Source organism: Xyrauchen texanus, chromosome 23 (assembly GCF_025860055.1).
Source record: "Xyrauchen texanus isolate HMW12.3.18 chromosome 23, RBS_HiC_50CHRs, whole genome shotgun sequence".
NCBI lineage: Eukaryota > Metazoa > Chordata > Actinopteri > Cypriniformes > Catostomidae > Xyrauchen > Xyrauchen texanus.
This window is the reverse complement of record NC_068298.1, coordinates 34,159,658-34,181,126: the sequence shown is the minus strand read 5'-3', so window position 1 is coordinate 34,181,126 and position 21,469 is coordinate 34,159,658. Positions and strand designations below refer to the sequence as shown.

Sequence of the window (21,469 nt, the reverse complement as noted above, 5' to 3'; positions counted from 1 at the left end):
TTATTTTTAATTATTTTTTTGTCTTGTCTTGTTTGGTTTGGTCAGGGTTTTTGTGTGTGTGTGTGTGTGTGTGTGTGTGTGTGTGTGTGTGTGTGTGTGTGTGTGTGTGTGTGTGTGTGTGTGTGTGTGTGTGTTTTCTCTTTTTTTTTTTTACGGTTTAATTTTTTGTTTTTGTTCAGTTTTTTGGTTAGGATTTTTGTTTGTTATGTTAGGTTTGTTTTGTTTGTTTGGTTAGGGGTTTTATTTATTTTATTAGGGTTTTTGTTTGGTTAGGATGTTTCATTTGTTTTGTTAGGGTTTGTTTTTGGGTTTGTTTTTTGGTTGGGTTATGGTTCTGTTGGGGTTTTATTTTAAATTTTGTATTAACTTTTGTCTTAAAGTAGTCTTATCACTGAAATGTAATGGATGCAGGTTTATAATTTAACAAATGATTGAGCAGACAGTATTTAATCAATTGATTGTGCTCATCACAAATGCCAAAAACTGGAGCTGTGTTATGTGGATAAAAACCAAGTCAAGACCATTTTCAGACTTTTCAGTTTGCAGTAAATACTGTATCTCACAAATCCTCATTTGATCTTTATAATAATTATTGTTAATGTCTCACTTGACATTTATTTAGAGTGGCAGCTCCTAGTAGCTTTTTACAAATATCAAAACAATGCAGTATATATGTACATACATATAAGTATTGAGCTGGAGTTCTTGTTCATTAAGAGCACATTTGAATGTGTAGGTTGATTAGAGAACAATAACATTTGTCAGTTTTATAGCTGACATAACCTAAAAACTGTCGAAGTGTTGTGAGCAAACAATGTGAAATCATCACAGCTTTTTTGTAAAATTCTCTGGATATAGTCATGAAAGGACGAGATTTATGATCGATTTAATACTGAAAAATACTGTGAAAACATTTAAAGAATAGATGTGGATTTTATTGCAATTCACAATGAATGAATGTTTGTAGATTCCAATATTTGTTGACACAAATTCATAAATATCCTCCACATTCCACATAAGATCATGTAGCCAGTGCAGTATTTGTAATTGTTTAGAGATACTGATGGTGCCAGTGTGTCTGAATGGTTGTATCAATGCTTATTTTTATTGATTGGCATTGTTTACATAATCCTTTAAGCCAAGAGTAGCTTCAATCATGACTCATCAAGTTGTGATGGAAGCATTGATTTGTGTGAATCGGTTACTGTTTTATCTGACATATTAGACAGTCGTGTAAAGCTATAATGTCGTCTTATTGTAAAGATATACAGTAGCTCCCTAGAGGAGAGCACAGTACTGTAATATAATACAGTATATTAGTAGTAATAGTAGTAGGCTAGTAAATAATATCTTGAGTAGTTTCTGTACAGTGACTGGTCAGCTGTGATCCAGCAGTATGGATTGAAATTAGGCTAGACTTAGATTTGTATGTATGATCAGTTGGACGCTCCACTCCCCTACAGAATGCAATATCAGGAGGCTGTTTCCCTGGCAACATGCTGGATGCAGGCCACAGCATCTGCAACCCATGGGGCAAATGTCTAAACTCATCTACCTCATCTTATTGCATCACTCCAAGAAACAAGTTCTGCCAACCTCTTCCAGAGACCTATAGATGTTTGAATGTTTGACCAAGAAGCTTTATGTCACAATGTCATTGTGATGCAGTTTAAGACAGATCCTATCAGAAAACGGACGGTATCTCCATTCCAACCATATCAGTGATTCGCCCTCTGTCATGTCGATTGTTGCAATGTGAACAATTGTGAGTTTCGCATCAGTTGTGCCTGTTGCCATGATGACCCCTCGGGTTGACATGCTGTTCTGTGGTGTGGTTTAGCCTGAGTTCTGCGTATAGGGCCCTTATTTAAGTGCTTTAGAACTTCTGCGGTATGTGTGCGTGTAACTCCATGCCATCTTCTGTTTGTTCTGCTGGTTCAGTGGCTACCATGTAGAACTGTGCTCTTCTAGTTCTTTTAGAGCTGATGTGCCTCATAATGGGGGATCTCATGAAAACTTGTCCAGGTCACATTTCATCCCAAAACAATTTCTTGTATTGCAACACTTTACAATAATGTTGTGTTTGTTAACATTTGTAAATGCATTAGGAATCATGAACTATCAATGAACAGTATTTTTTTAGAGCATTTATTAGTCTTGGTTAATGTTAATTTATGAACATACAATTGTTTTTTGCTAGTTCATGTTAAGTAATAATGCATTAACTAATCTTAACATTTACATTTTTATATTTTAGATTTGTATATGTTCAAATTAACGATGACCAAGGTTATTAAATGCTGTTTATATTCTCATTATTTTATGTTAACTAAAGTAGTTAATCAATGTTAACAAACACCACCTTATTGTAAAGTGTTACCAGCACGCTTTTCTCCCCAACTTCTCATTACCATAATGACATTTGACCAGTTTTAGTTATTTTTCACTTCCCATTAATATCAATAGTGATTCTTATTAGATTCTCTTTATTGTGATATTTGAAACAGTGAAATACAGCAATAAATATGTTCAGTGAAATCAAAATTCTAGTTTCTTTCTTTTGAATTTTGGGATGAAATGCAGACAGGTTCTTGATAGGTTTTGTGAGATTCGCCCAATAATTTGGTCCAAACTGTATGTTTGAAAGCTATTTTATCTCCTGGTGTGATCTGATTTTTTTGTACCACTTTAAAGTGTAGGAGTAATGTTCTGAGAACAATTTAGATGTATATTTTTGAAGAGAATGTTGTTTTTAATTTGGACTGTAAAGAATATTGCACTCACTGTCCTGTTCAAAGATGCTTTTAAGTGTAAAATATGTGTTTAATGAATATGAACTAAATGTATAGATGTATAAATCAGCTGTATAACAGATGGATGTCCAATGGAGGAAAAAACATACATTTGGACTTTTTAATACAATTCTTGTTTGTCTTTATTGTGATTGACTTAAAATGTTAATTACAAAGTAACACACATACAATGCATACATTACTCTGTGCCTATTTTATACGAAATACCATGTCAGTAAAGTTTATTTACAACCGTAAAAAATCCTCAGATTTATGCATTTTCAGAACAACAAAAAAATCATTTAATACACCTAATGATTTAGCCAAGTTTCTTCTGTACAAATTATTTAAGCAATATGAAGTTGTGTTTTTTCTCAAATAAATAGCTTATATGAGACTATTGTAATGAATGGAAAGTGCACAAGAAAGGCACAGAATGGAATACTTTAATAGCAGTGGTTCTCAACTGCCAGGTCGCAACGCAAAAATGGGTTCTAGATCTGTTGTGATATGGTTGCGGATAGCAAAATGCAGTATATAGGCTTATCAACTTTTAAAAGAGATGAGAAAATGCTTCTTATATCTGTTGTTGTTGACATCAAAGGCTGCCCATACAATCAAACTGTGGTGTTCTGTTACTGTATTGGGTTGCCACTTAATTTGCAATGTAAAATATGGGTCCTGAAGCCAAACCAATTGAGAACATCTGTTTAAGGGCAGGGTGGACATGTAGCTCAGCCTAGGTTAATGTCCCCAGCAAACATGGTTATAAGCAGAATAATGGCAAATCCTGTCAGCAGTCCAGCGTTCTGGATCACAAAAAAAATGACATCTGTCCTTGTGCTCTGCACATGTTCTCTAGCAATCAGGTTCATTTCTGGGAACTGGGGGTGAGAGAGATAAAAAAAGGGGGTCATTTTGCAGTCATTGGAATGAAGCACACCCACTGCTACATCCTGGTTCTAACCTTTTTCTATTTTGTATACACTTATAAAAAGCACTTTTGATGTTATCATGGAAGTTTCATAGAGAGTTATCTAATCTACTTCATTTTGCTCTGTATTAGAGTATATAAAGGAATAGCTTGACTAATGAGGGCCGAAGATCTGCTGGGGTTGCAGGTTTGTTTCATAGTGTTATCGCAGAGCCATTGCATTAACCAAAACACAGCAAAAACGATTATGTTTGTCATACCATATCGGCCAAGGAAATGTAGAGGAACATGCCACCAGCAAAAGCAAAGATGACGTTTGGGGCAAAAGTGCTGCCCAACAGGATGCCCAGGACCAGACCCACGTAGCAGGACATAGCAGACAGCAGATTGAAGAAGATGGCCTGTGGAACACTCAACCCTGAATTCAGCAGTATGACGAAGTCACCTACAGGGGGAAACAGAGCACAGGTTGCCTCAAATGTACCACATGTGGAAACCTTTCCCTTGATTTTGCAGTGTATGAAGTCAACAGTCGCAGGGCTGTTGTAATGGGAGCAATGTGACATAATGGTTAAAAATGTGGGTTGGTAACCGAAAGGTTATATGTTTGAACTCCACAAGAGATGATCCAGGAGGATTGTGCATGTGATAAGTGTACTGTAAATTGCTATGGGTAAAATTGTCCGGCGCTATTTCAGGGTATCGCAAACTATTTTGATTACGTTTTTGTGGAACCCACAAGAAGTGTGATTTCAGCTTTTTATAGCTGAATTTCTAGCTTTATAGCTGAATTCCCAGTGAAGTACTACACTACCCATAATCCTGAAGAGAAATCCACCAATCAGAGAAGTCGCTGTTACAATGGACACAGAAATCTTGCACACTCTAATAGAAACCTGCAATCTCAAACATACAGGAGTTTGAATATTTTGTAATAAACGAATATATTAAATTGTATTTATAACTTATATATAAACATTATATACAGTATATGGGGCTGTCTTTCAATTAAACGTTTTATAGATTTAGTTATGCGATTAATTACATGAATCAACATTTTCTGAGAAAGGCCCAAAAAATAAAGATAATTTAGTATATAGAATAATTCAAATATTTATAAATAGCCTATAATATAATGCATAATAAATATAAGATTTTAGCTCAATCTAATACTATATATATATATATATATATATATATATATATATATATATATATATATATATATATAATTTAGGGCTATCAAATTAATTTCTGCGATTTATATTTTTTGTTTAATGCAATTAATGCTGTTTCCATTTTTTATACTTCCTGAAACTAGGGATGTCCCAATACTGGTATCCGAATCGGGTCCGATACTGGGCTCATGTAGTCGTACTCGTAAAAAGACTCAGATACCAAAAACTGATGCCATCTGACATATGATTGGCATTGCTTAAGCTTACAGTGCACAAATTAAATCCCCGATATATCTTAGTGTTATCATGAAACCGCAAAGGCAAGTGAATTAAATAAATATATAATCTGCCTGTAAACATGCTGTTAGTTGATTAAATCATTCCCTTTATCAGTGTAAATTCACTCGGAGTCACCAGCGATCTGCGTTTTCTCAGCGGTGAATCATGAGATCATGAAGTGGCATTGTTGAGCAAATTGTAAAAATCATTCCCTTTTTCCAGTTCCATTTTAATAGACAAAAATATGACAGAATTTATCACTACTCTATAGTTATGTATTATTTACTGTACTAATAAAATAATAATTGTATTATATTAAGCAATACCTCACATCTGTGATGCTCTGTTGAGCAGCACTTTATTTTACAGTTGTATTTTGATTATCTATAAAAAAAAAAAAACATTTTGTATAATAAAATAATGCAATGATATGTTAAATTTTCATTTAATAAAAATACACGTGGATGTATGTTTTTGGTCATGCACCTGTATTCATTATATTTGTAATGCTGGGTGTAGAAGTAGGACAAGACAGACAGAGGTGCGGATCCAAATGCGGTATTTATTATATAGCACAGAATAAAAAAAGGGTAAACACAAAGAAAAGTCCACGAGGGGAAAACAGGTAACTGAAAACACAATGAAACAGTCCAAACACGAGGGAACAGAAACACGAAATTGTAGACAGCAGGGTAACCTCAGACGGAACAGACAGGGAACAGGGTAACCTCGGATGAACACGAATGACACAGCGTAGCATGGGCACGGACATGAAACGTCAACGATCGACAGTGACTAAACAAAGAAACAGGGTTTAAATGCACGGACAAAGTGGCGACTGAAGGAGACACAGGTGGAAACAATGATGAGTGCAGGCGGTGGGGGAGGCCGGGAATTGTGGGAAATGTAGTCAAACACACGGACAGTGAGACTCAGGGCGGACAACAGGGAAAACGTGACATGGAACTGGATCGGTGACGGGTGAAACGGAAAACACGGAGCAGACAACAAGAAAACGTGAAATAAACGTGATAGTGAAACAAAGAACAGAGGGCAGACAACACAGGAACGTAACATAACCTCTCCTAAAAGGACCGGATTCCAGATGGTCCTAAAGCCAAAAGAAAACCTACACAGAAGAACAAAAACAAAAGATCCAGGGAGTGAGGGGGTAGACCCGGGGGAACACAGACAGAGAAAAGGGAGCACAAGGGGCACAGAGACAGACCAAGAAGGCACAAGGGACACGGAGACAGACCACGGGGGCACAAGGGGCAATTAGGCAGTCCACGGGGGCAACAAAGGGAAATGAGACAGGCCACGGGGGCACAAGGGGCAATTAGGCAGTCCATGGGGGCACAAAGGGACAGGTTTGGGTGGTCTGGGAGGTGGCCATCGGACAGGGACAGGTCCAGGAGGCCTAGGAGGCGGCCACAAGACAGGAACAGGTCTGGGGGGCCTGGGAGGTGGCCATTGGACAGGGACAGGTCCAGGAGGCCTGGGAGGCGGCCTCAGGACAGGGGCAGGTCTAGGAGGTCTGGGAGATGGTCGCAGAACAAGGGCCGGCACAGGGGTCCTGGGGAGTGGCTCTGGGACAGGGACAGGTTTAGGTAACCTAGGGGGTGGCCACAGGGCTAGGGCTGGTTCAGGGGGCCTGGGAGGAAGAGTGGCCCCTAGGGGAGCTGCAAGGGGCTCTGGAGATGAAGCTGAGGGAGGCTCTGGAGGCGGAACCGATGGAGGTGGCGCCGTAGGAGGCTCTGGAGGCGGAGGCCTGGAAGGCTTTGGAGGCAGAACCGATGAAGGTGGTGCCGTAGGAGGCTTTAAAGGCGGAGGCCTGGAAGGCTCGAGTGACCTGAGGCGAGGCCTGGAAGACTCTGGAGGTGGAGCCGAGGAAGGCCTAGGAGGCGGAGGCCTGGAAGGCTGTGGAGGTGGAGCCAAGGGAGGTGGTGCCATAGGAAGTTTCAGAGGCGTGGCCCTAGAAGGCTCTGGAGTCTCTGGGAGCAGAGCCATAGGAGGCTCGGGAGGCGGAGCCGTGTAAGGCTCGGGAGACGGAGCCGTAGGAGACCCGGGAGTTTCTGGGAGAAGAGCCGTAGAAGGCTCGGGGAGAAGAGCCGCAGGACGCTCCGGAGGCGGAGCCCCAGAAGGCTCTGGAGTCTCTGGGAACAGAGCCGCAGGAGGCTCGGGAGGTGGAGCCGTAGGAGGCTCGGGGAGAAGGGGCGTGGAAGGCTCGAGAGGCTTGAGAGGCGGAGCCCTGGAAGGCCCGAGAGGCGGAGCCCTGGAAGGCTGGAGAGGCTTGTGGGGCGGAGCCCTGGAAGGCTCGAGAGGCGGAGCCCTAGAAGGCTCCAGTGACTTGAGGGGCGGAGCCCTGGGAGACTTGAGAGGCTCGAGAGGCTGAGCCCTGGGAGGCTCGAGTGGCTTGAGAGGCGGAGCCCTGGAAGGCTCGAGTGACTTGAGAGGCGGAGCCCTGGGTGGCCCGAGAGGCTTGAGAGGAGGAGCTCTGGAAAGCTCGAGAGGAGGAGCTCTGGAAATCTCGAGAGGAGGAGCTCTGGAAAGCTCGAGAGGAGCTCTGGAAAGCTCGAGAGGAGGAGCTCTGGAAAGCTCGGGAAGCTTGAGAGGCGGAGCCCTGGAAGGCTTGAGAGGCTTGAGGGGTGGAGCCCTGGAAGGCTCGAGAGACTTGAGGGGCGGAGCCCTGGAGGGCTCGAGAGGCTTGAGGGGCGGAGCCCTGGAAGGCTCGAGAGGCTTGAGAGGCGGAGCCCTAGGAGGCTCGAGAGACTGGAGAGGCGGAGCCCTGGAAGGCTCGGGAGGCGGAGCTCTGGAAAGCTCGGGAGGCGGAGCTCTGGAAAGCTCAGGAAGCTCGGAAGGCAGGGCTCTGGAAAGCCCGGAAGGCGGAGCTCTGGAAAGCTCGGAAGGAGGAGCTCTGGAAAGCTCGGAAGGCGGAGCTCTGGAAAGCTCGGGTAACTCGGAAGGCGGAGCTCTGGAAAGCTCGGGTAACTCGGAAGGCGGAGCTCTGGAAAGCTCGGGAAACTCGGAAGGCGGAGCTCTGGAAAGCTCGGGAGGAGAAGCCCTAGAAGACTCGAGAGACTTGAGAGACTTGGGAGGCGGAGCCCTGGAAGACTCGGGAGGAGGAGCCCTGGAAGGCTCGAGAGGCGCTGGCTCTAGGACGGGCACGACCACTGGCGCTGGCTCTTGGACGGTCCTGGCTACTGGCGCTGGCTCTTGGACGGTCACGCCCACTGGCGCTGGCTCTTGGATGGTCACGGCTACTGGCGCTGGCTCTTGGACGGTCCTGGCTACTGGCGCTGGCTCTTGGACGGTCACGGCCACTGGCGCTGGCTCTTGGACAGTCACGCGCTGGCTCAGGGACGGTCGAGGCTACAGGCACTGGCTCAGGGACGGTCGAGGCTACAGGCGCTGGCTGGGTGACCGTGGAATGTGCTGGCTTGGGTTCGCTGACCGTGGCTGACGAGGACTCAGGCTCGCTCACGGTGATGTGCGAGGACTCAGGCTCGCTCACGGTGATGTGCGAGGACTCAGGCTCGCTCACGGTGATGTGCGAGGGCTCTGGCTCGCTCACCGTGACATGCGTGGACCGGGAGGCGGAAGCCCGTCTTCTCTCCCTCCTCCGGGCAGACGAAGTGGGCTGTGCTGGCTCGTGAAAGGCGACTAGGGTGAGGGTGACCTCGTTGACAGGCGGGACTGGCGTGACAGGAAGCGCCATGGGTGACTGGAGAGTCACCACCGAGGGAGGCGAAGTAGGATCCTCCTCAGCGACGCCCACGGTTAACGGTGAGCCGCCGATCCGCAACGTTGCCTCCACAAATTCGCAGAGCTTCCACCCGCGCGTTGCCGGTGGCAACCGCTCCCTCAGCGAGGCGTTCAGGTTGCCCCTGAAGAAACTCACCAGGATGTGGTCCGGGTAGTCAGCGGCATTCGCCAGCACAAGGAAGTCGCCAATGTGGTCTTCGAGAGGACGGTCCTCTTGTTTGAGGCAGAGCAGGCGATAGTTGGCCAGTTGGACCGCTGGATCCATTGTTGGGTCGATCGTTCTGTAATGCTGGGTGTAGAAGTAGGACAAGACAGACAGAGGTGCGGATCCAAATGCGGTATTTATTATTTAGCACAGAATAAAAAAAGGGTAAACACAAAGAAAAGTCCACGAGGGGAAAACAGGTAACTGAAAACACAATGAAACAGTCCAAACACAAGGGAACAGAAACACGAAACTGTAGACAGCAGGGTAACCTCAGACGGAACAGACAGGGAATAGGGTAACCTCGGATGAACACGAATGACACAGCGTAGCATGGGCATGGACATGAAACGTCAACGATCGACAGTGACTAAACAAAGAAACAGGGTTTAAATGCACGGACAAAGTGGCGACTGAACGAGACACAGGTGGAAACAATGATGAGTGCAGGCGGTGGGGGAGGCCGGGAATTGTGGGAAATGTAGTCAAACACACGGACAGTGAGACTCAGGGCGGACAACAGGGAAAACGTGACATGGAACGGGATCGGTGACGGGTGAAACGGAAAACACGGAGCGGACAACAAGAAAACGTGAAATAAACGTGATAGTGAAACAAAGAACAGAGGGCAGACAACACAGGAACGTAACAATATTGTTTGGATGTGCATGCTTTCTATGACTTTTGCTCTTTTCATTTAATAAAAATTGTATTGAAATAATTTGTTTAGACACCCTTTAATGATAACACTGAATTAAACTGTTAAATAAGGAATTTGCGAAAGAAATAAAATATTATGGATTTCACATGTCCATACATGTTAACATACCGAGGTGTCATTAAAAATAATCTTCCCTTAAATATGCTAAATAATTATTTAAATCTTATTTGAGTTACCATAGCTGAAATCAGTAAATGTAACAGTTCATCTCACTTGGTTTTCTTTACAGTTATTATTTTATATATATACTCCAAAAAATGGTATCGGGACATCCCTACCTGAAAGTTCACATGATAGGGGAAAGGTGTTCCGAGTTGTTCATGGAAGTCTACTCAGACTTACAGGCTTACAGGCGGGATTAGGGCATGCTGCCTGCCAAGAACAAACCCAAACACTTTTGTACAATGGCCGAAACTTGTTTTTCTCCAATTTCTGTGGCTAAAATTGGCATATAAATTTTCAGGATGGGCACGCTTGACTCGACTGCACATCTTATCACAGAAAGGAAACTGATTGTGTGGAGCACCGCATGCTTAATCTGTACGTGCGACGCATGTCCCGGTCATAATAAACATGGGAGCGGATTTACTGTACAGAGAATTGAGACTTCACCTGCAAGCAATGAAACAGGCCTTCAAGAACAATGGGCAAGCTGCTGTATCTATTCGCATTGCTCGAAAACGCTCAATAACTTTCTTATACATCGCTGTCAAATGCGGAACCTTCCGAGAGAAAAAGTCCACTGTAAAATGCCAGAAGATTTTGCCCAAATTTTTATTACAACTAATTTTATGCCATGTATACATATACCAGTATCCATGATTAATGCCTGTAAAAATGTGTCTAACTATTGATGCTGGTTTGAGTATTTCTGTAACTGCTGATCTTCTGGGATTTTCACAAACAACAGTCTCTAGAATTTACTCAGAATTGTTCCAAATCAAAAAACATCCAGTGAGCAGCAGATCTGTGGATGGAAATGTGTTGTTTGTGAGAGAGGTCAACAGAGAATGGTCAGACTGGTTTGAACTGACAAAGTCTACAGTAACTCAGATAACTGCTCTGTACAATTGTGGTGAGAAGAATAACATCTCAGAATTTCCTATTATAGTAAATTACTTGAAGTCTGTAGTTTTATAGTGTAATATCATTGCTGATTTGGCGCTATATCACTTGCAATGATTTTTGGTCAGAATTGAGGACTTTTCTAAAGAAAATGAGGAATGTTTGAGAAACACTGCGCTAATATGACTGCTTACGTATTTCTCTTACCCAGCTCGTGAGGGAACTCCTCACAGACGATAGCGATAGATGTGCTAAAGCCGTTGAGAATAGACACAGTGAACGAGGCTCCGATGGCCAGTCCATCGATAAAGTTGTGCAGAGCGTCACTCAGCGAGATCATCCATGCCACCGTCTTCACACCGGACAGCTCTCTGCCTCTGAGCCATCTGCAGGACCCCTATAACAAAATAGAAAAATCACAGAGTCATGCTGTGTCACCATGACCATCAGCACAAATAACAACAAACATTACAGAGGAGCCTGAAACCTTTCCAAAAACAACTCCAAATCAGATAACTGACCTTTCCCAAACCCTGTCTTAAAAATGTGGCTGATCAATTCTACCTTAGATACTGTTGCCATCCGTCATAATATAAGCTTAGTGAACGGTCAATTACAACCTAATCATGTACCAAAACCACCTTACTTCAAATATTAAATCTCAACCCTGGGTTCCACTTTTCATTTATTTACTTTTAGCACAGAGGTCTAAATGTTATTGTCTCAGTGTCAAGATGACAATCTAAAAACATGGTGCACGTGATTTAGGTCAAAGGTCAACAGACTGTCTTGTTTCTACTGGCGGCTCTAACAAATGAAAGTAAACACAGCTGTATGTGTCCTCAGGCTGGACTGTAAGCTGCACTGCCCTGTACACTATGTACTTCACTTTGTTCTCAAAAGCAGCTCTTCAGCACTCATTAAAAGCCCAGTGGGATTAATGACTTGAGGTGTTTTGCAGACTTGAATGGTGATCATGTTTGTCTAATGGGAATTTACCAGTTGGGTGACATTGAAAACTTTTAAAAACTATATTTACCCAGAGCTTTTGATATCGCTGAAGGCCACCTGTAATCATATGACCCTAAATTTTGGTTTAACCATTGACCATTTTCAAAATCTAACATTTTCGTAAATGTCTCTGTACAATGTTGCAGAACTAGATTTTTTAGTTTTCTTAAAGGTATAGTTCACCCAAAAATTACAATTATCTCATCATTTACTCACCCTCATGCCATCTCAGATGATTTTCTTCAGCTGAACACAATTTAAGATTTTTAGAAGAATATCTCAGCTCTGTAGGTCCATACAATGCTGGTGGATGGTGACCAGCACTATAAAGTTCCAAAAAACACAGACAATCATAGTAAAAGTAATCCATACGACTCCAGTGGATAAATGAATGCCTTTTAAAGAGATGTGATCACTTTGGGATTAATATTTAAGTCCTTTTCACCAATAGAAAATAATCAGTGGCGAATTTGCAGCAAGTTTGTGGCAGAAAATGATTTAAATATCAATATGATTCTCCCCCAAAGTGATTAAATCGCTTAAGAAGACATTCGTTTAACCACTGGATTCATATGGAATACTTTTACTATGCTTGTCTGTGTTTTTTGGAGCTTTATAGTGCTGGTCACCATCCACCAACATTGTATGGACCTACAGAGCTGTGATATTCTTCTTAAAATCTTTGTTTGTTTTCTGCAGAAGAAAGAAATTCATACACATCTGGGATGGCATGAGGGTGAGTAAATGATAAGAGACCACTCTGTCACGGGAACAGCATAAACGATATTTATACTTGCTTTTAGAGAACAGATCTTAAATACAATTATATTTTGTCTTTACTGCACTTGCAGAAGTATAACCAAGTGAAAAAATACACTTAGAAATATCTTATATGTTGCTTCTCAATTGAATGTATCTTGTTTTAAGGATTTTTAGAAATGTTTAAATTGAAAACAAGACAAAAACACTTTTTAGCAGTGAATTTCTTCATTGAATTAAACTTAATACTTTAATAAAAAGTATTTTTCCCCCTTTAATTCAGTGAATGTCATTTAGAGGTATTGTTAAAAGATGATTATGTCCTCTTTATTGTTAGTAAGCATGTTTAATACAAACAAGCTGAATAATCGGTTAAGAGCTAATGATTAATCGTTGCAATAATCGTTCGATTAATCGATTATCAAAATAATCGTTAATTGCAGCTCAAATCAAATAAACCCTTAGCATGCATTACTAATAATGTAGTCTAAATTTTACTATAGCAAACTCACTGATTATTATCTAGTATCTAACTAGTATCTTCTTTTAAAGGCTTGCTTTATTTATAGTATATATACACATTTATACCATTCTTTTGGGGCTATTTGTAGTTGTGAGATCTGAGCAGTTGTACCTGTTTGACTGGGGAGTCAGATGTTATGCTGGCCTTTTCGCTACTGGCAAAGTTGAAATCAGGTTCTGCCATAATGTTGACGCCATTCTGCTGAACATTCTCTGTGGGGTGGAAGTGACTGTGTCCATGTCCATGCTAAAAGTGGAATATAAAAGTAGAATACAATGAACATATATACTAACATTGAACACCAAGAAATTGTAAATGTACCACACTTTTAACTCTTTTATTAGTAATTACAATTTAACTACATTATCATTTTATATATATATATATATATATATATATATATATATATATATATATATATATATATATATATATAATGACTGTTTAGTTTTTAATTATATGCAAACATCTTTAACAGGAATACCGCTAGCAAAAGTACAGATCTGTGATAACCAGCAAACTGAATTCGTGTTTAACATTACAACGTCAGTTTACTCAATTTAACCGTCATATACTGAGACGAGCCTACCTCATATTCTGTCTTTAGGATGATCTTCAGAATTTTCTCTGTGAAATAAAGCACGTAGAATCCACCAAAGATCCCAATGGCTTTGAGGACGTAACTGTCTACTTTTGGGTCAAACCCAAGGGCCTGTTCATTTAAAAGAGGAATTAATCATGTATTCGTGTGTCTTTGAACAGGGGAGGCCCACTGGTACCCAGGGTTTCAAGGGTGCCCTGTGTCCACATGCACAATATTAGTACAAAGTTAAAATGCAAACCCAAAATAAATATTACAACATGCAATTATTGCAAAACAAACATCACGTATCATGAAAAAATCATGTGAAATACATTTCATGCAACAATGTCAGCCCAAATCCTCTCTAAACTCATTATGACTAAATGTGTAAACAGTCGTATATGTATTATGGTCCTGATAACACAGCCGTTTAAGTTGTAAACTTGTAGCTTAAAATGTTGCAGGTTTGATCCCAAACTTCTAAGAAGCTAAAATGAGCTAGTGAAGGTTACTGAGGTCACAACAATCCGGCTTTACCACCAAGGTGACCTTAAACAAGGTTGTCTAGAGGACTGTGCCTTTAACCAACCTAAAGTAAGCTTCCAAGCGACCAATTTAAACTTACAGTAGAACAATGTAAATTAAATAAACACAGATATGAAAAAACATTCACCTCGGGTATAAGCTGGAGAGCAGCATTAGAGAAGAGCGTGCCAATAGCCAGACCAATGAAATAGGTGAGCACTTTGGGGAAGTAGGCTTTTTTAGTTAAAGGAATGAGAGCCAGACCCAGCAATGATGCCAGGTTGATAACAGTAACAGCCAGGAAGCCATATCCCCACACTGTGTAGAAAGAGGAACGCCACACCGTTACTCACACTGATCCTCTTTAACACTGTTTTAAAACTCATCTTTAGTTATATAACTTACCCATACATTAATGTTGAGAAATACCCAAATAAAATGTCCATGGTAAGCATTGTTTCTGCCAAAATAACATAAAAATATGGTTACAGTGAAGCACGTAAAATGCAAATGAATGGGGCCAATTCATAAACATTAAAATAACACATAGTTTCAAAAGTATAGCCCAGAAGTGTAAACATTTTACATGTTAACTTGATTTAAGTGTGATAAAATGGCTTCTATGTAATGTTATATCCAGTACAGGAATTGCAGGGTTTCTTTGTCATGACAACAAAGTTGTAATATTGGGTATAACTTTACACAGAAACGGTTAGTGATTTTATCCCACTAAAATCAAGATAACATGCATAATGTAAATATACTTTTGAAACTATGTGCATTTTATATTTATGAACTGGCTCTATTCACTTCCATTTAAGTACCTTATAACAACCATAATATTTGCTTCTTCTTCTTCTTCTTCTTCTTTTTCTTTTTAAATAAAGGAGGGAACGAGTCTAGATAATTTAATTATTTTATGGAAATCAACATTATGCAACCAGTGCTGTTAAATGAGCTTAAATTTGTATTGAATATTTCTTTAAAATCATAATAAATGATTGGATCTCCTTCAAATATTGTAAAAAACTTTGAGAATCTTTATATACATATATTATTGTATTATTCAACATAAAGGTTTTAGGGCCCACTTTATATGGTCTAAAGTTCACAATTTTTAACCACGTTTGCGTTCACTTCTTCATTTTAAATGGTCCTGCAGTGTGAAAATGAATTATTAGAAGTACAAATATTCCATTGAGTCTCTCAATTACTATGAGCTCATAAAAGCTTTATGCAAGATAATTAAGGATTAATTGATGATGGATAATGCACACCCCGAAGTGTTAATGCGGTCAGGTCAGGGTGCTTTCAAACTGAAATTGAAATAAACTTAGGATATTATATACACTATTTGACATTCTTATCTGATGTACTTAAGTAGTGTCTTTGTTAAATTGGTTATTTTGTTGTGATAGCTGTACAGCTCTTTGAAATAACTGAAATATTTTGGAAAAGTGATACGGAACTGTTAAGTGGTCAAGACCTGGAACTACTTAGTAGCCGTGCGTTTACTGGTAAATAATTGCACACCTTAGAACATTTGTCCACCATTAAGAATCAAGCATTTAAAAGACCCGTGGTATAAATATAAATAAATCAGCAAAATTCTGTTTAACATGGTAAAATGGCTTTTAGATGGATGTTACATTTCAACATGTCAACATTTCGATATGTCAACTTCTACAATTACATTCAGAATCATTGATTTTTATTCAGTTTTATGTCAGTGCTAGCTAAGTTACCAAAGTTAAAGCAACACTAAATGTTCATTTTCCCTAAAGCATTGATCCTCGTTAATATCATCCTCAACTATGGGATTAAATGCTACAGTATTAACTTTAATGATGAAACTAATACAATTGACTTTTCCGTGGGTTTTTACGTGATGGTCTGTGAGATACAATTCCCTTCATTCACTGCTGTTCTACATATGGAGAGGGTATGAAGTCTAAAGTATGCTGTTTTAAATCAGGAGAAAGGTCCTTGAGAACTGTAGACTTCAAGATAATTCAAGTTAAGATATGAAGAATCGAAGCAGTTGAACACTCACCATGGGGGTCAATGTTGGTGAGTCCTGGAGTTTCAGTTGAACAGGGTGGCAGTACAGCCTGGTTGAGCAGGGCAGGGCAGATAGTGACCAGATGTTCCTCTATCAGATGGGTGAGGTTCTGAAGACCATAGTGGACCAAGATATCTTCCCCAGACACACGCTAACATACAGGGTCAAGATACAATGAATGAGTGCGTCTCAAAAGGTGACAAAACACCAGTCCACTTACACAGCATGAATGTCAGTATTTGACTTTGGATCTATGATCTTGATGTAAGGCACATCAAGAAGAAGAAAAAACATATATAGGCTACTATATATATATATATATATATATATATATATATATATATATATATATATATATATATATATATATACATACATATATATATATATATATATATATATATATATATATATATATATATATATATATATATATATATATATACATACATACATACATACATACATACATACATATATATATATATATATATATATATATATATATATATATATATATATATATACATATATGTATGTAATAAATCATAAATGCACCACTGTGATAATTGCTTGTAATAAAAACTGTTAGGGAAATAACCTTTAGTAAATAAACACATTACCTGAGCATGTGCAGGAATGTTCAAATCCAGAGTCTTTTCTTGCACAATTGTGTGCAATAAACTGTTAATTCCTTTGAGGTCCAGTGAACCGTTTTCTCCGTAAACCGCAACAATATCCTTCAAGAAAACCTTGTGCAGCGACTCTGCTTTAACTCCCGATCTCATAGTTATTAGAAACCCTATAAACACGTAAATGAGACATTTGGCGATGCCTGCCATGATTACAAGACCGCACGCTTGACCGCAAGAAGCTCGAGTGAATCACAAGCAGAAGGAACTTTTAAATGTCCCGTTTGGAGATTATCAAGATCTCAGAAACGCCGCGCGACTCCAGAGAACTGTATATCAACAAGGAAAGTTGCATTTTAAGAATAAAGATAAGAGCTGTTAGAAAGGATTAATTATTTGTTTTGTATTTTTACGGTGACCTGGACAACATGTCGCGCCTCCATTTGGCACACAGCCCACATGACCAATTCTGTTTGTTTCGACAATAAAAGTTGTTAAACATCAAAACTGTAGTCGAACGGAATGTGGCTCCATCAAAACAATCCGGAATTGAAAATAAATTAAATCAAATGTCGGGTGAAAAAAAAAAGACCCCAAATAATTTAAGAGTAGGCTAATTTTAAATGACTAGACCCTGACCCTGTGTGTGTGTGTGTGTGTGTGTGTGTGTGTGTGTGTGTGTGTGTGTGTGTGTGTGTGTGTGAGCGTGTATTTATCACTTTGTGGGGACCAAAGGTCCCCATAAGGATAGTAAAACCCGAAATTTTTGACCTTGTGGGGACATTTTGTCGGTCCCCATGAGGAAAACAGCTTATAAATCATACTAAATTATGTTTTTTGAAAATGTAAAAATGCAGAAAGTTTTCTGTGAGGGTTAGGTTTAGGGGTTAGGTTAGGTTTAGGGATAGAATATAAAGTTTGTACAGTATAAAACCATTATGTCTATGGAAAGTCCCCATAAAACATGGAAACACAACAGTGTGTGTGTGTGTGTGTGTGTGTGTGTGTGCGTGTGTGTATGTGTGTATGTCACTTTGTGGGGACCAAATGTCCCCATAAGGATAGTAAAACCCAAAATTTTTGACCTTGTGGGGACATTTTGTCAGTCCCCATGAGGAAAACAGCTTATAAATCATACTAAATTATGTTTTTTGAAAATGTAAAAATGCAGAAAGTTTTCTGTGAGGGTTAGGTTTAGGGGTAGGGTTAGGTTTAGGGGATAGAATATAAAGTTTGTACAGTATAAAAACCATTATGTCTATGGAAAGTCCCCATAAAACATGGAAACACAACAAGTGTGTGTGTGTGTGTGTGTGTGTGTGTGTGTGTGTGTGTGTGTGTGTGTGTGTGTGTGTGTGTGTGTGTGAAATCAACTAAAATAAATATTGCGATGCATATAGTATATGGGGGGAAGAAAATAAGTTTATAGTGAGAATATCACTGATTACAATGCAATGCCGGACGCACACCGACAACAAACCGATTGCATATTTTATTATTACTTATGGGCGGAGCCTGCATGTTATTACACCTTCCCGTGTGCATGTATCACAGTGCTCATTTTCAGTTTCAGTGACAGCATAAATATTAAATGTTTGTAAATATAATATTTAAATAAATGTTAAACATTTATAAAATGTTTAATATAAAATGTATGTTAAATAACTACATTTATTTACAAATAGGCTACATGTTAATATTTATAGTATGCATTTTACAAATATTTATAAATAACACTAGCCCCTGAGAGCAAATCATTTAAAATTATAAATATATTTTACACGAAAGACATAATTGTAATCGGAATGAACTAAACTGACTTGGCTTATATTTTCACTGATACTCATCTGACTAAACTGTTGCATTGTTTAAGCGAAAACGCTATACACAATGTTTGATATTAAATGGTCAAATAAATGCAATAACACCAAAGATAAACATGGACTCCTAAATTTGATGGGGAAAGTAGCCTATTCTTCTTCTTCTTATTTTATTATTTTACTTTTTCCTTCATATCTAGCCTCTTCAACAAATGTAAATTAAATTCAGTAGTCCAACCACGCAGAATATTAAAGAGTAGATCATTTATACTAGTAACCAAACACCCTCATATACAAGTGTGCATATATGCATATATATATATATATATATATATATATATATATATATATATATATATATATATATACTCTCTCTCTCTCTCTCTCTTCAATTCAATTAAATTCAATGGGCTTTATTGGCATGAGAGTTACAAAAACAATGTTGCCAAAGCATCATATAGAATAAATAAAATAAAAGCAAAATACTTTTTGAGTATTATATAATACAGTATATAAATACAGTATATAATATAATTATTAGTAATATATAAATAACACTGAGGACTAAGGACAATTTTTTATGTTACAAACTGGTAAATACAAGGGTATTATGCTATAAATGTGGTTTATGATGAAATTTCTAGTTCCCCATAATTAAAATCGCTTAAAAAACATATTAAACGATGTTTTATTGAAAATGTAAAAATGCAGAAAGTTTTTTGTGTTTTTTAGGTTTAGGGGATATAATCTATAGTTTGTACAGTATAAAAATCATTATGTCTATGGAAAGTCCTCATAATGAAAGGTAAACCAACATGTGTGTGTGTGTGTGTGTGTGTGTGTGTGTGTGTGTGTGTGTGTGTGTGTGTGTGTGTGTGTGTGTGTGTGTGTCCAGATCTTTCACTGTCCCTCAGGTTGTGGCATGTTGATACATATTGGGCAGCAAGATGTGCCCTGTCTCCTTCTCCTAGGAGTATTTTTAATTTTGAGAGGTCATTTAGGTCTTTAAAGTCTGAAGTTTCAGAGTTAAACTTGTTTAGGTAAACATTCCTTATTTTTCTCTCGACCTCACTTGTCCACATATTCGGTTTTCTTTTGGTTGACATGATTTTTTGTGTCTTCCTTTTTCAATTGCCAATTTGTGGTCACTGAGCCTGTACTTGGTTAGGCTCTGTCTCTGTTTCCTATCTCTGACAGTAAAGAGATATTTTGCCCTCATACTCTCTGTTTAGGGCCAGATAACATTCTAATCTACTTTGGCTTTTAGTTTCTTCTTTCTAATGTTCCAAATAGGTTTCTTTGCATTGCGATATAATTTGGTTTACTCTGATTGGTGTTTGGAAAACAGTGTAGTTGTGAGACTGGTCAAAGTGTGTTTGAGGGGGGACAATTAGTCTCAGCCCCAACTGATGTAGGGGACTCTTTTCTGGGCTCAGATCTTGGATTTGGAGGGCTTTGGATTGAAGGGTGTCTCGGGGGCTGGATTTAAGGTGAATAAAAACTGTAAGTGCTCTCTTTTGAATGCTAATTATCAGTGGGTATCTGTCTAATTCTGCTCTACATGCATTTGTTGGTGTATTTCTGTGTACATGTAAGATGTATCTGCAGAATTCTGCATGTAAAGATTCTGTTGGGTGTTTGTCCAGCGTGTATAGCTATGATGACTGAGTGGACCCCATACTTCACTACCATACAGCGCAGAATTTGGAGATTATAAAACATTTTCTTAATTGCATTTAGGGCTCTTCAGGCTTTTTCTTTTAGTGCATTCACTGCCATGTTGAAACTCCCTGATGCTGTTATTGTTATACTAAGGTAGGTATAACTCAAGCTGTGTTCAATCATATGATTATTTATAGTAAACTGGTATTTATTTTCATGACACTTGGGCCATTTTTGAAAAATCATGACATTTCATTTCTTCATGTTTACTGCTAGAGCCCAGTTTTGACAGTATTTTTCTACTATGTGCCAAATAGAATCGAAAGCTTTCTTGAAATCAGTAAAACAAGTGAATATTTTACCATTTTTTGTTTGGTGTATAAGTTTGTTAATTAAAGTGAGAAGGGTATATGCATGATCGGTGGTGTGGTGTTTTGGAAGGAAGCAATTGAATTTTTACAAAAGATGGAGTGTTTGTCAAGGAAATAAAGTTTTCTTTTGTTAAGAATACTGCCGAATAGCTTACCTAGACAACTGCTGACACAGATGCCACGGTAGTTTTTAGGGTCTAATCTCTCTCTCTCTCTCTCTCTCTCTCTCTCTCTGTCTCTCTCTCTCTCTCTCTCTCTCTCTCTCTATATATATATATATATATATACACTCACCTAAAGGATTATTAGGAACACCTGTTCAATTTCTCATTAATGCAATTATCTAATCAACCAATCACATGGCAGTTGCTTCAATGCATTTAGGGGTGTGGTCCTGGTCAAGACAATCTCCTGAACTCCAAACTGAATGTCAGAATGGGAAAGAAAGGTGATTTAAGCAATTTTGAGCGTGGCATGGTTGTTGGTGCCAGACGGGCCGGTCTGAGTATTTCACAATCTGCTCAGTTACTGGGATTTTCACGCACAACCATTTCTAGGGTTTACAAAGAATGGTGTGAAAAG

The 21,469-nt window shown here is 39.2% G+C and overlaps 1 protein-coding gene across 1 annotated transcript; it reads right to left on the bottom strand.

The window, feature by feature from the left end:
* Nucleotides 1-45: 45 nt before the first annotated feature.
* LOC127617125 (metal cation symporter ZIP8-like) lies at nucleotides 46-17,652 on the bottom strand. Its single transcript, XM_052089029.1, has 8 exons — nucleotides 17,026-17,652; nucleotides 16,394-16,553; nucleotides 14,489-14,658; nucleotides 13,822-13,944; nucleotides 13,344-13,478; nucleotides 11,147-11,336; nucleotides 3,987-4,171; nucleotides 46-3,676 (listed from the first exon to the last, which is right to left on the bottom strand). Exons 1-8 carry the CDS (start codon nucleotides 17,242-17,244, stop codon nucleotides 3,527-3,529), a joined length of 1,332 nt encoding a protein of 443 aa, XP_051944989.1. The 5' UTR covers nucleotides 17,245-17,652; the 3' UTR covers nucleotides 46-3,526.
* Between the last annotated feature and the right edge of the window lie 3,817 nt (nucleotides 17,653-21,469).

Excerpts from the sequence above, each read along its gene's own strand:
- LOC127617125 (XM_052089029.1), bottom strand. The coding sequence starts at position 17,244 with ATGGCAGGCATCGCCAAATGTCTCATTTACGTGTTTATAGGGTTTCTA. Across the intron at positions 14,659-16,393 it reads CACCAACATTGACCCCCATG|TGTGGGGATATGGCTTCCTG; the intron begins GTGAGTGTTCAA and ends CTTTCTACACAG. Across the intron at positions 13,479-13,821 it reads TCCTAAAGACAGAATATGAG|CATGGACATGGACACAGTCA; the intron begins GTAGGCTCGTCT and ends TTCCACTTTTAG.